This window comes from Mustela putorius, unplaced genomic scaffold (genome assembly GCF_011764305.1).
Source record: "Mustela putorius furo isolate JIRA1106 unplaced genomic scaffold, ASM1176430v1.1 tig00000196_pilon_pilon_pilon, whole genome shotgun sequence".
Taxonomy (NCBI): domain Eukaryota; kingdom Metazoa; phylum Chordata; class Mammalia; order Carnivora; family Mustelidae; genus Mustela; species Mustela putorius.
The window spans coordinates 590,284-604,221 of record NW_025421310.1 but is presented as its reverse complement, the minus strand read 5'-3'; the positions used below and the strand labels follow the sequence as shown (position 1 = coordinate 604,221).

At 46.9% G+C, this 13,938-nt stretch overlaps 2 protein-coding genes across 3 annotated transcripts in view; both read left to right on the top strand.

Moving 5' to 3' along the window:
• Positions 1-6,975, top strand: part of FBXO27 (F-box protein 27) — a 35,689-nt gene extending 28,714 nt beyond the window's left edge. Inside the window, exon 5 of the mRNA XM_045076796.1 lies at positions 6,743-6,975. Coding sequence (XP_044932731.1) covers positions 6,743-6,769 — 27 coding nt within the window. The 3' untranslated portion in view covers positions 6,770-6,975. The remainder of the gene's footprint in view (positions 1-6,742) is intronic.
• Positions 6,976-7,981: 1,006 nt separating this feature from the next.
• FBXO17 (F-box protein 17) overlaps positions 7,982-13,938 on the top strand; it is a 29,963-nt gene continuing 24,006 nt past the window's right edge. Inside the window, exon 1 of one of the 2 annotated variants that reach the window (XM_004776203.3) lies at positions 7,982-8,262. The gene's annotated coding sequence lies outside the window, so the exon portion shown is untranslated. The remainder of the gene's footprint in view (positions 8,263-13,938) is intronic. The other variant, XM_004776201.3, reaches the window with a different exon arrangement.

Here is a 13,938-nt window from a genome sequence, read left to right as displayed (position 1 = left end):
TGCAGCAGGACCGCTCCTGCTGGGGTGGCCAACTTCACAAAGCGAGGGCAGGAGGAGAAAGCAGAGGGCCAACACCTCAACGAATCCATTTACAAGATTCAGTGACAACAAAGCCTGGGGAAAACATCTGCCCTGGGAAGGGGGGGGCCGCTGAGGGTAATCGTGGTTTTTATGCTTGTAGACAGGTCAGCCTGGGATAGTGGCTGCCGGCTCCCAGGTCAGCTCCCGCTGCTCCCCTTCTGCAGTTGTCTTGGCCTGTACATTTGGGATAACAGTGGAACCTTCCAAAACCTCAGAGGGTTGCTGGGAGCCTTACATGGGACAACATACCTAGGGCTCCCAGCCCAGCACCTTGGCATTTAAGATTTTGGAGCCGGGATGTCTGGGTGGCTCTGGGGGTTAAGCATCTGCCTTTGGCTCAGGTCATGATCTCAGGGTGGCAGGATCGAGCCCCTGTAGGGCTCTTTGCTCAGCAGGGAGTCTGCCTCTCCTTCTCTGTCTGCCCCTCCCCATCCCCCACTTGTGGGTTCTCTCTCTTTCTCAAATAAATAAATAAAATCTTTAAAAAATAATAATGAGAATAAAAAGAGGAAACAAGTGTTGGCATGGAGGTGGAGAAATCAGAGCCCTCATATGTTGCTGGTGAAGACGTAAAATAGTGCGACCACTGTGGAAAACACTTTGGTCCCCAAGAAGTTAAACATAGAGTTACCATATGACCCAGCTATCTGCTTCTGGGTATCTACCCAGAAGAACTGAAAACAGGGCTGAAGCAGGGACTTGCAAGTCAATGTCTGTAATAGCTTTATGCCTAGTAGCCAAAAGGACAGAAATCAGACACCTTTCAACGGATGAATGGGTTAACAAAATACAACAGAATATGACCAATCCATAGGAAGGACTGATACACACTGCCGCATGAAACGTTACGCTAAGTGCAAGAAGCCAGACACAAGAGACCAACTATCACAGGACTCCACTTCCATGAAATATCTAGAAGAGACAAATTCACAGACTCAAAAAAAGTAGCTTCGAGGCTGCCAAGGGCTGTGGGGAGGAGGGCATGGGGAATTATTGCTTGATGGGTGAAGAGTTATGGTTTGAAGTGATGGCAAATTGGGCAAAGAGCAAATAGTGATAGTTGCCAAGCATCATACACTCAACTAATCCAAAGGGCTAAATTGGCAAATCTTGTGCTATATATACATATATTTTTACCACAATAAAACCATTGGGGTTTTCTTAAGCTGCACCAATGAGAGGCTTTGGGTGTAACTGGATAGAAATAGGTGGTGCGGGCACCTAGGGGGCTCAGTGGTTTGGGCCTCTGCCTTCGGCTTATGTCATGGTCTCAGGGTCCTAGGATCGAGTCCTGCATCAGGCTCTCTGCCTGATGGAGGACAGAGGAGGGAGCCTGCTTCCTCCTCTCTCTCTCTCTCTCTCTCTCTATGCCTGCCTTTCTGCCTACTTGTGATCTCTCTCTCTGTCAAATAAATAAATAAAATCTTAAAAAAAAAAAAAAAAAGAAAAAGAAATAGGCCGTGCTCAGAACCATGAGCTCCTGCGCCCACCTGCCAGCCTGCACTATGGGGAGAAAGGTGCTGAGGATACAGGAAACTCTGAGAGGGAAAGCCTGACCCGGGCCCCGACCCAAACCCATGTGTTTGCTCAGAGCTGAACCCGTGGCCTGACCCTGAGCAATGAGCACGTCAGAGGAGGGCTGCTGGGGCAGGTGCTCCCTGGTCTCATCACTGATCTTGAATCATTGGCCATCCTGAGACCCGTTCCACCTACACCCTGGACCTCAGCAGCGCTACTCACCCTGACTCTTCAGGGTGGCTGAGTACAATCCAACTCCCACAGGAAACCAGAATGCAAATTGGACTCACCATAATAAAGAAACAAATTTCAACCCATGGTGTCAGCACAGTTGTGACAGGTGTCAGCGCAAGTAATTAGTTTGATCATCATTATAAGGTCACATGATGGCTTTTTGTCTGCTTGTTGGGTTCTTTACAACATCATTTGCAGACACTGGATGTTAGAATGGTGAAGCGTCCAGGGTGATTGCATTTGGCAGGAGTGTTTAAGCAGTTATGGAAATCTAGTGAGAGGAAGAACTGCTGAACGATTTTTTTTTTTTTTTTTGTCAAAGAAAAAAGAAAGATTGGGGCGGGGTGGCTCAGTCGGCTAAGTGTCTGCCTTTGGCTTAGGTCATGATCCCAGGGTCAGGTTCCTTTGGCTTAGGTCATGATCATCAGGTTCCTTGCTCAGTGGGGAGCCTGTTTCTCCCTCTCCCTCAGTGGCTCCCCCTGTTTGTGCCCCTCTCTCTCTCTCTGCCAAATAAATAAATAAAATCTTAAAAAAAAAAAAAAAAAAAAAAAAAAAACACAAAGATTAGTTAGTATTCCTATCTGTACACATGCCCCATGGATTGTAGGGAATCTAGAAAGAAGCATGGCAAGATGGCTGCTCGCATGCCTTACTGATGAGTTATGGGTAATTTTGCAGTAGCTAACACAACTTTATGCACATACCTTATTTTAAGTATCACTTTTTTTAATGAGCTAGAATTCACACAACAAAAAAATTCATCATTTGAAAGTGTATGACTCGTGGTTTCTAGCCTACTGACAATGCTGGGTAGTTACCATCACTAATTCCAGAACATTCTATCCCTTCATTCCTGGCGATCCTGGCAGCCCCTCGCAATCATTAAGCTACTTTCTGTTTCTACGAATTTGCCTATTCTGGTCATTCCATATAAAAAGAATTGGTACTACATGGGGTTTTTGTGTCTAGCTCTTTATTTTGTCACATGCTTTCAAGGTTCATTCATGTTGGGGACACCTGGATGGCTCACTCTGTTGAGCGTCTGCCTCCAGCTTGGGTCATGATCCCAGGGTTCCTGGGCTTGAGTCCCACATCAGGCTCCCTGCTCAGCAGGGAACTTGCTTCTCCCTCTAGGCTAGAAACCTCCCCCTCCTTGTGTTTTTTTCTCTCTTTCTCTCAAATAAATACATTAAATCTTAAAAAAAAAATTTTTTTTTTTCGGGCACCTGGGTGGCTCAGTGGGCTAAGCCCCTGCCTTCGGCTCAGGTCATGATCCCAGGGTCCTGGGATCGAGCCCTGCATCAGGCTCTCTGCTCAGTGGGGAGCCTGCTTCCCCTCTCTGTCTCTGCCTGCCTCTCTGCCTCCTTGTGACCTCTCTCTCTGTCGAGTAAATAAATAAAATCTTAAAAAAAAAAAAAAAAACCAACAAACTTTCATCTGTGTTGTAGTATGAATCACCACTGCCTCCTTTTTATGGACAAATAAGCCATTCCGATAATTCCACTGTATTATTCATTATTATTATTATTCATTAGTTTATGGACATTTTGGTCGTTTCCATCCTTGGGCTATAAGGGATAATCTCGTTATGAACATTTATGTGCGTGTTTTTGTGTAGACTTATATCTGTGTTTCTCTTCAGTGTATACCTCGGAGTGGAATTGCGGGTCACGTGGTAATTCTAATGCTCAACTTTTTGAGGAACTAGCAGACTGTTTTCCAAAGCAGCTGCCCCATTTTCTGTTCCCTCTAGCATTAGTGTATGAGGCTTTCGGTTTTTTCCACGACCTCAGCAACACTGTTATTGTGCCTTTAAAAATTATAGCCCTGCACATACCTCTTGACCTATGTGATGTAGTACACGTTGGTAATAAATACACTAGGGGTAGCTGGGTGGCTCAAACGGTTAAGCGTCAGACTCTCGGTTTCATCTCCTAAGTTGTGAGGTGGGGCCCTGCGTCTGGCTCCCCGCTCAGGGGGCGTCTGCTTGGCTACTGTCTCTCTTGGCCCCTTCCCCTCCTCGCTCTTGCTCTCTCTTTCTCTCTAAAATAAATTAATTTTTAAAAAGGGCCTCCTTCCTTTAAAAATTTATTTTATTTTATTTTAGGTAAGGATTTCATTTATTTATTTGACAGAGAGAGATACAGCATGAAAGGGAACACAAGCAAGGAGAGTGGGAGAGGGAGAAGCAGACTCCCCGCGCAGAGCAGGGAGCCCAACACAAGGCTCAATCCCAAGACCCTGGGATCATGACCTGAGCCGAAGGCAGATGCTTAACAACTAAGCCACCCAGGCGCCCCTAAAAAAAATTTTTTTTAAACAATAATTTTTTTTTAATTTATTTAACAGAGAGAGATCACAAGTAGGCAGAGAGGCAGGCAGAGAAAGAGAGAGGAGGAAGCAGGCTCCCTGCCAAGCAGAGAGCCCGATGCGGGACTGGATCCCAGAACCCTGAGATCATGATCTGAACCAAAGGCAGATACTTAATGACAGAGCCACCCAGGCACTCCTAAAAAAATTTTTTTATATAGTAAATACAATAGATGACACACATCGTATTTGGCAGCAATGTCTATAATAGAAAATTCTGGAAATATATTTCTGTCAATAAGGGTCAAGAGAAAAATATTGGGTACATCCATACAATGGAGATCTACGTGGCTGTTAAACAAACAAACAAACAAATCTATGTAATGATATGGAAAGAGCATGAAACTCTACTAAATGATAAACGCAGTGTCGAGCAGGGAGAATGTGATTGTTTGTTGAGAGTGTGTGTATGTGAACCATCTTGTATATGTATAGAAAAGTTCTGCAAGAACAGATCAGAATCCAGGGAAAACTGAGGGAAACTGAGGGCCCTGGTAGAAGAGAGATGAGCATTGGGAAACCTCTTTCATACCTTCCAAATTGTATACAACGCAAATATATGACCCTGATTAAAATGAAAGCTTTAAAACACTGGAAACTAGGGGTACCCGGGTGGCTCGGTTGGTTAAGCATCTCCCTTCACCTCAGGTCATGCTATCGGGGTCCTGGGTTCGAGCCCCACATCCGGCTTCCTGCCCTTCCCCCACCCTTGCTCCTGTTCTCGCTCTCTCTCTCTCTCAAATAAATAAAATCTTTAAAAAACAAAACACTGGAAGCTAAACAGAACCTCTGTGTAGGCCTGATGTAACTGGGAGGCAGTCTGCCTTGTCCATTTCAACCCTCTTCCCTAAGGGAACTGACAGCACAGTGAGACAACTAAGGGCCTTCCTTGGGTCCCTCAGGAATCAGAGGTGGCACCTGGAAATACTTCTGTACCCTTGTTTGTATAAATTAAGTGACTAAAAAAAGGAAATCAACCAACCATGGCCAAGGGCTCAGGAAGGAAGCTGTGTTCACTTCCCTTTGCTGCTGTGACCAATTACCATAGCCTTCATGGCTTTTTTGAGCTTCTAGTGCCCACCTTTCCTCCTGGGCTTTATTCCCAGCCAGACAATCCAGGATAATCTCCCCAGCTCAAGGTCCTCAACTCGATCACATCTTCGCAATCCCTTTTGCCACTCAAGGCTGAGGGCATGGATATGTCTTCAGGGGGTCATTACCCAGCCAGTGCCGGGACCTTCACACCAGACAGTTTAACGCATTTCTGGTCGACAGATCAGGTGGAGGCTTGTGGACATGAACCAGAGTGAGGTCATTCATTGCATTCAGGAAAGAACTGCAGGGAAGAGGCAGCCCAGCACGACCAAGGTTCTAGGGTAGACAAGAGTGAGAAAAGACAGCCAAAGCGGGCTCAGATGATAATCTGTCCAAGCCCTCTGGACCCTGGCCTCCCTTCCTTCCCCAGGGCCCAGGCCATCCAACATTCATGTGCCGGAAAATAAGAACCAGTTCCCTAAAGAGATCCAGCTCTCCGAGAGTCTGAGATGCTAACTAGGAGGCAAACTGGCTTCCAGAAAGAGCCAGTCCTACTCCGGTGCTTGCAGAGGACTGAAGGGGCAGCCCACAGCGGTGCTCCTGGCCTCTCATTGCCCCCCCTCCCTGACCACATGTGAGGCCAGACTGAAGGCAAGCCCCACACCCAGAGACAAAGCTGCCATTCATGCCCCAGCTCAGGGCAGAACCCTGGAGGCAAACAGTCCAGCATTTATAGCAGGAAGCACAGCCCCATCACCTACAGACACAGTCCCTCATCTGAGATTGGCAAGGAACAAGCAAGGATCACCAGACAGGACCCAGTCGAGGTGTGCACACCGTAATCACGTGGACTTTTTTTGAAAAGTACTGACCAGTTCCTGGGTATAGATCCCCCATTTTCAATGTCTGAATTTTTGCTGGTTATTAAATGTAGGGGTAACTCTCCCCCCCACAAGAATTCTGCATAGGTAATTTTGTGTATTTTCTAGAGTGTCACATCAAGAGACACTTGATGTCATAGTGTCCCACTCTTGGGGACAACGTTTGATCCTTTGGTTAAGAGGGTGTCAGCCAGAAACTGCCCCCCCACTAGGTAGGTACATTTTTCCCATTTGTAATGAATAAGTCGTCTGTTGGGTAATAATTCTGGACTGTTCTCCAACATTCTACCAATGGTTTTAGAATCCTTTGATGATCCAATTATTTTACTGGGGACCCTTAATGGTTTGTTGTTGTTGTTTTTCTGATTTATCTGCAATAAGCTGTATTATTTGATGAAATAAATTGTTTAGTGCTTCTAAACTTGCATAAACTATACAGGCTGCACCTGGCCCACAGAAGGTGTTTAATAATGGTATCGATTTAAAAAATCATCGCTACTATTCATTATGCACAAACAAACCTGCTTCATAAATCAGGCCCCCAAACTCTTCAAGCAATCAGGCCTGACTAAACTGACATCAGGTAAGTGTATATTCCAATAAGTGTATATTCCTCTCCATAGACGCTGCGAAGCAGAAATATCACGTGATCGTGTTGTACCATCCTGACCTTGCTGGGACTACTGCAGTACCCTGGATATGGTATAATCATTCTATAACCTTCTAGAATTAAAAAAAAAAAAAAAATCCGGAACCCAAACCATATAGCCCTAAGCCTTTCAAGAAAGGGACTGTGTGTGGCTCTGTATTAAAAATACCACCTATAATAAAATAATTTTACAACCCACAGTAGAAAATGCTTCCTAAGGAGGTGGTACAAGTGAGAGGTCACCTTTCTTCGGGGCCGCAAGCGCAGGACCTCGCACCCTCCTCACGATGGCGCTGTGGTGCCTCGTTGATGCTCCTAGCAGAGGGGGCTTGGGGAATCCATGCTCCAAGCCTTGCCAGTTGTGTGACCCCCAAACACGAGACTTGCAACCCGTGCAAAGACCACGTAACTCTGTGCCTCAGTTTCTCATGAGAGGCGTCCTTGGAGTCACTCACAGAATGCATTTAGCACAGCGCCTGATAGGAGCGAGGGCCTGGGGTAACTGGGCCAGGCAACAAGACCTGGTGTTCAGAAGTCTCGCTCTGGGATAACCCAGGTCAATCTCTTGATTGAGGTCCCTTGCGATCTAGGTCAATCGGAAGGAACTGGGGCGGCCCAATGGGTGGGGGGCTCCATTCTTACTGATACTAAACTTAGGATTAATTGGTTTGTCTACAGTTTAAGGGAGCGGGTGGGTTTCCAAAGTAGGGACATACTGGCTATCGCTGCCGCTGCCACAAACAAGTCTGTGTGGGAGAGAGGGTCCCCTTAAGAGCCGACCTGGGCTTCTGAGACTCTCTCTGCTGGGGACACAGCGCAATGCGAGAGCATCTCTGTGGATAGGCACTTGATCCAGAGTTGCAAACCGGGCCCAGGGTCGGAGTCACAGCTATGCCATTTACAGCACTGGCCAGATGGCGGGAGAGACGTTTCCAATGGCGGAGGCGGCTGCAGGCAGGAGGCCGGCACGAGAAAGAACCAAGATTTGGGGGGAGGAGGCGGCTGGAACGAGGCCCACGGCGGACGCTCTCGGGGAGGTGGACCTCACCCCGCGGAGGTGGATGGGGTGGGCACGGGGATGGGGTGCCAGTTCACAGGGCGCCCGGCAGCAGGTGCCCACGTGGGCCAAGTGTAGGCTCTCCCAGGGGCGGGCCCCTGGCTCCCAGAGCGCGGGGGCTGCGTCTCCTCCCCGCCGGCCTCGCGGCAGCTGGGCCCTCCCCCGGCGCCGGCAGCCTCGTGGATACCGCCCCTGCCTCCCTCCCGCCCGCCGCAGCCGCCTGCCGGCGGATCTCCCAGCCGCCGGCCCACGCGTCCGCCTCCGGTCGTCAGCCCCCCGCCCCCGCAGAGGACCGACTGCCCAGACCGCCGGTCCCGGGGCTCCTTGGGCGGGGCCGATCCCAGGGAGCCCCCTGACTGCCTCCCAGAGCTGGGTGGGGAAAGGGAGCTTAGCCCGCCGCCGCCTCCGAGCTGGCCGCCAGGTGAGCGCCGGGACAGGTAGGGACGCAGGTCGGGACACGTGTCCGGTCCCCACTCACTTCCGCCCTAGACCCTGCCGGGAGGGGCAGGTCCCCGGGAGTCCCGTGCCCCAGACCCCCTCCCCGGGTCCTCCCCGGGTCCCAGGCTCCGCCAGCCAGCTGCGCCCCTTTAAGTCCAGAGTCAAGCACACGTTTGAAAAGCCCCAGGTGGTACGGAAAAGGCTTTGCTTTTAGACGGGTCCTCTGACGCCCACGCGTGGCACCCCGTTGCTTCTCGGCGGAGGCCACCCTGGGATAACCCCCCCCCCAAAAAAAACCGTACCCGATCAACACGTGTGCACAGCAGCCAGCGAAAAGGCCAGACCACTTTTTACCAGTTCTGGTTTCTGTCTCTTCTGGCTGGCGGCCCCTTCGCAGAATCCGTGAATCAGAAGCCTCCGAACACCGTTTCTTGATTTAGCAAGTTTGTTTTTAGCTGCGGCCGCTCTTCCCAATTTAAGTTTTGTTCTACTAAGTTAACTTTTCCAAGTGTTGAGCAGTATCTTGTGACGCTCTGTGTCCTGTTCTTTCTATCTGGATCCTTCAGCTTAGCGTCTAGTAACGAACAATCTGGAAAGATTGCGGTATTAGAAACCTACTTTTAAAATAAATAATTTTTTTAAGTGCCTAGGTATGACATAAGAACAAAAGACGAATAAGGCAGACGAAGCTTCGCATCAAGCAAAGCCCTGAAAACAGCAGCTCCCCCGCGCCCCACAGTCGGTTAAAATTTTATGGGATTAAATGACTTTTCAGAAATGGCCAAAGTAATTGTGATCTGTGGTGCGTTTTTTTAAACCTTTGCTCCTTTTTATTCCTCTGGTAGTTCCTTACATCTTTAAAGCAAATTCTGGGCTGATTTCTTACTTTGTCAACTTTTAGACAATGTCCAGTAATCCCTTACTAAAAATAGATGGGAGACAGCTTTCCTAGTGCCCACGTTTCCCTCGGCCCTGGATAATCACACATTCCTTGTTGTTTCTGTGTTGGCTGCTTTTGTAACATCAAACAAACAAACAAAACCCACCTTTTTAAACATGTTTCTTATTGCATTAAATTTTTGTTGTTGCTTTAAAAATTTATGGGATCTTTTGACTACCCATTTTGTGAGGCCTGGCTGAGGAATTGGCTTTAATAATTTTTTTTAATAAAGTTTTTATATTTATTTAAAGACTAATTTTTTCACCCAATGGAGTCATATATGTGGTTCACAAATAAATAGAAATGAGTCTACCTTTTTTTTTTTTTTTTTCTGTTATAGAAGTACTGCCTCTTTAAGAAAATGGAAAGATCAGTGTTTTAGATATAAAAGGGTTAGGGAGACATGACTACCCTTTGCAGTGTGTGAGTCCCTAATTTTGTCAGAAAAAGCTAGAAAAGACCTTTATGAGACAATGGGGGAAGTTGTTCATGGACTGAATATTAGATAACAGAATGGATTTCTTTGTACTGGGGTGCCTGGGTGGCTCAGTGGGTTAAAGCCTCTGCCTTCAGCTCAGGCCATAATCCCAGGGTCCTGGGATCTAGCCCCAGGAGCCCCATATCAGGCTCTCTGCTTGGCGGGGAGCCTGCTTCCTCCTCTCTCTCTGCCTACCTCTCTGCCTACTTGTAATCTCTGTCAAATAAATAAATAAAATCTTAAAAAAAAAAAAAAGAAAAGAAATGGTGTTAAGTGGTAGTGTAGACCTATAGTGCCCCCATTCTTTCTTTTTTTATAAATTTTTTATTTAGATTCAATTTAGTTAACATATAGTGTATTATTAGTTTCAGGGCTAGAATTTAGTGACTTTTCATTTGCTTATAACACCCAGCGCTCATTACTCCTTTTTTTTTTTTTTTAAGATTTTTTATTTATGTATTTGACAGAGAGAGAGAGCACAAGCAGTCAGAGGGAGAGGGAGAAGCAGGCTCCCTGCTGAGGAGGGAGCCCAGTGCAGGGCTTGATTCCTGGATCCTGAGATCATGACCTGAGCCAAAAGCAGGCACTTAACCAACTGAGCCACCCAGGAGCCCCTACCCCCTACTCTCTTAGAAGATGCACCTTGAGGTATTTATGAATTCATCAAAGGACAGAAAGCAAATATGGCAAAACCTGGAATATACGGAGATATCCATTTTACCATTCTTTCAACTTTAACGTGTGATGAAACTTTTATGGTAAAATTTGGGGAAAATAAGCGAAGGTAGAAACTAAGAAAGGGGGGGTGCGCCTGGGTGGCTCAGTGGGTTAGAGCCTCTGTCCTCAGCTCAGGTCCCAGGGTCCTGGGATGGAGCCCCCGCATCGTCTTTACTCAGCAGGGAGCCTGCTTCCCCCCTCTCTCTCTGCCTGCCTCTCTGCTTGCTTGTGATCTCTGTCAAATAAGTAAATAAAATCTTAAAAAAAAAAAGAAAGAAAGAAAGAAAGAAACTAAGAAGGGGATCAAGACATACATACAGCAGGAACTCTGGAATCCTGCACACCCAGGTTCACATCCCAGCTCTGCTGCTCGCGTGTCACGTGACCTTGGGTCTGTGACTCTCCTCCGCAAACCTCAGTTTCCCCAGCTGAAAAATGGCATCTCCCTCTTGGAGCTGTTCGTGATATTTCTGTGAGATTTTGTAAAGCCCTCGCTTGTGTGTAGAGCAGTCGTGGGCAGTTAACTACATCTATTAGTGAAGGATTTTTCTTAACTATCATAGTGTGTGATGCTAACATCATAACTACAGCTGGGCCCTTCCTTCTATTCTTTTAATCTAGAGATAGATTTTTTTTTTTTTTTTAAAGTAGTCTCCGTGCCTAAGACGGAACTTGAACTCAGAACTCTGGGATCGAGACCTGAGATCAAAACTAAGCACTTTGCTGACCGAACCAGCCAGGTGCCCTGAGATAGATTTTGAACTTGGCATTTCTTTTTCCTTTTTAAAATTCACCCAATGGCTCTGATCTTGACATTGGTCATTTTTTGCCCAGCAGTGTTTGGTCCTGACTTCCTAGGCACAGGTCCCCTGAGCCCCCATTCCTGTAGCTGGGTTTCAGTGACGTCATGATTCTGATAGAGAGGTGAGGGGCACACTCCAGTCCCACAGCTGGGCATGATCTACAAACATAGTAATGATGTCTGGGGCCAGGCCTTGATTGTGCTTAATTTACCCGTAACCACAAAGAGGTGGGAATTATTCGAAGTCCGCAGTATCTGATCTAAAACTTTGGGGCCTGGATGTTAGACTTTCTGAATGGGAGGCAAGCTCTGGGGAACCCATTCTGAATGTTACAGAAGACCCGTGGTGGGACTGGGGAGCGCCGTAATCAAACACACTGGTATTTTCTTCAGTGAAATGCATGTTCACACTCAGTGAGATAATCAAATCTCACATCAGTTTGACTTCTTTCTGCCACCGAAGGGGTCTGGGAACGACTTCTGGTTTTCAGAATTTTTGGCCCTGGAGAGAGGGGATGGGTACCTGCCCATTTCTCATTTTATGGAGAGGAAATTCTACTCAGAGAGGGAAGGCCATTTCCCCAAGGTCATGAACAGGAGTTTGCGGTGGGGCTGAGCCAGGGCTGACTGACCATAGAGAAGCTGCAACGTTCACCTCCCCCCAGTCCTCCACCCTCCCTCATGGCCTGTCACCAGCAATTCCCAAAAGCAATGTCCCTTGCTCGCCTTGTGATGCCTTCTCTCCCAGAAATATCACTGCTGCCTCCTGGGAATGAATGAGATGATGCACAGAAAGAATTTTCCAAAGTGCCTTGCACAAAGAAAGCCCTTGGCAAACGTGAATTGTAATTTGTGCTGAGATGCAATGAGACCGTTTCCTTCTTGGGTTCAGTAACATCGGTGGTGTTTATCGACAGCATTAATATTTTTTAAATTATGAAATAGAACATCCATCCGAACAGGAAAGTATATAAAACAGATGCATACATCTGTGTACATCTGCACATTGTGAAATATGTAACCGGGGCCCAGGTCAACCGCAAGGACATTGTTAGCCCCCGGAAGCTTCCCCGGGTGCCTCTGGTTAATAGCCTTCTCCCTCCCGTGGGAGGGGACCACTACCCTGACTTCTATAATACTCATTTTGCTATTTTGCTCTTCTGTCTATGGTTTTAGCACTTGTGTGTACGTCTATAAACAATATTTGATTCGATTAGCCTGTTTTGTGAACTTTCTAAAGGTAGTGCCGTTAGTGTTGAGTAATTTACCATTCAAGCCAGGAAATTTTGGAAGCAATAGGGGTCACTAATTACCCTAATGACCCTGGGACAATATTTGCGGTAGACAGGGACTGCCCCAGGCAACTCAGGCTGTCTGGTTGTGCTAGAACTCACACCTTGGGTGCCTGGTCGCGTCTGGGGTCTCTCACCCCAAATGAACCTTTGGAAGCTCATCCATATCGTTGCGAGTGTTTGTCGTTAACTCCTGTTTATTGCTACGTCACGTACCGTTCTGTGACTCCCTTACTTTACCTCTCCATCCTACAGTGGATGGGCGTCTGGGTCCTTTCCAGAGTGGAGGTATTAGAAACAGTCGTGTCATGAATATTCTAGTGTGTGTTTGCTGCCTCTGGGGTCAAATTGCTGGGTCATGGGACAGGCGCATTTTCAACTTCAGTAAAAAAATGCCCATCTAGTTTCCACCGTGGCTAGACCAATGTATCCTCCCATCAGGACCATAGGTGAGTTCTCACTGATTGCATTTTAAGTAAATTATGGTGACAGTCTGCACTAGTCGGTCGGTCAGTTGGTTGGTGTTTTTAAAAATAGCATATTCTTTATGACACGTGATGTTCATTGCATTTAAGTTAAAATATACCAAAAAGCCAGGGCGCCTGGGTGGCTCAGTGTGTTAAAGCCTCTGCCTTCGGCTCAGGTCATGATCCCAGGGTTCTGGGATCAGTGGGGAGCCTGTTTCCCCCGCCCCCTCTGCCTCCCTCTCTGCCTACTTGTGACCTGTCTGTCAAATAAATAAAAATAAAATCTTTAAAAAAAAAAAAAAATATATATATATATATATATTACCAAAAAGCCAAAGGAAATTTACTTCCCGCTTTATGCATGGCCTTGACCCAGACGGCACTTGGGTCATGGAAGGGGTAATAATGAAATGGGGCAGAGGGCAAACTGGGTGGCTCAGTGGGTTAAAGCCTCTGCCTTCAGCTCAGGTCATGATCCCAGGGTCCTGGGATCAAGCCCCACATCAGGCTCTCTGTTCCGTGGAGAGCCTGCTTCCTCTTTTCTCTCTCTGCCTGCCTCTCTGCCTACTTGTAATTTCTGTCTGTCAAGTAAATAAATAAGATCTTAAAAAAAAAAAAGAAAGAAAGAAAGAAATGGGGGTAGAGAAGAATAAATAAATAAATAGGGGTAGAGAAGTGGAGAAAAGGATCCAGAATCAGCTATTAGTGTGAGCCATGAGAGACTGTACCTAGCCTTCACCCCGCCACCAATTTTGAACAATTCTACATTTTAAAGATTATTTGCGATTGACCTTTGTAACTTCAAATTTTATGCTTCACTTCTAACTTTTTTATTCTGGCAACTTTTGATTCCCAGGATGGGAAGGAGGTGAGCCAAGCATCTCGGTCTCCCCCGCCCCCCACCTTCATTTCCCATCTTTTGTTACTTGTACATTTATTTTCACAGTGTCAAGGTTGATAACGTCTACAGTCTGTTCTG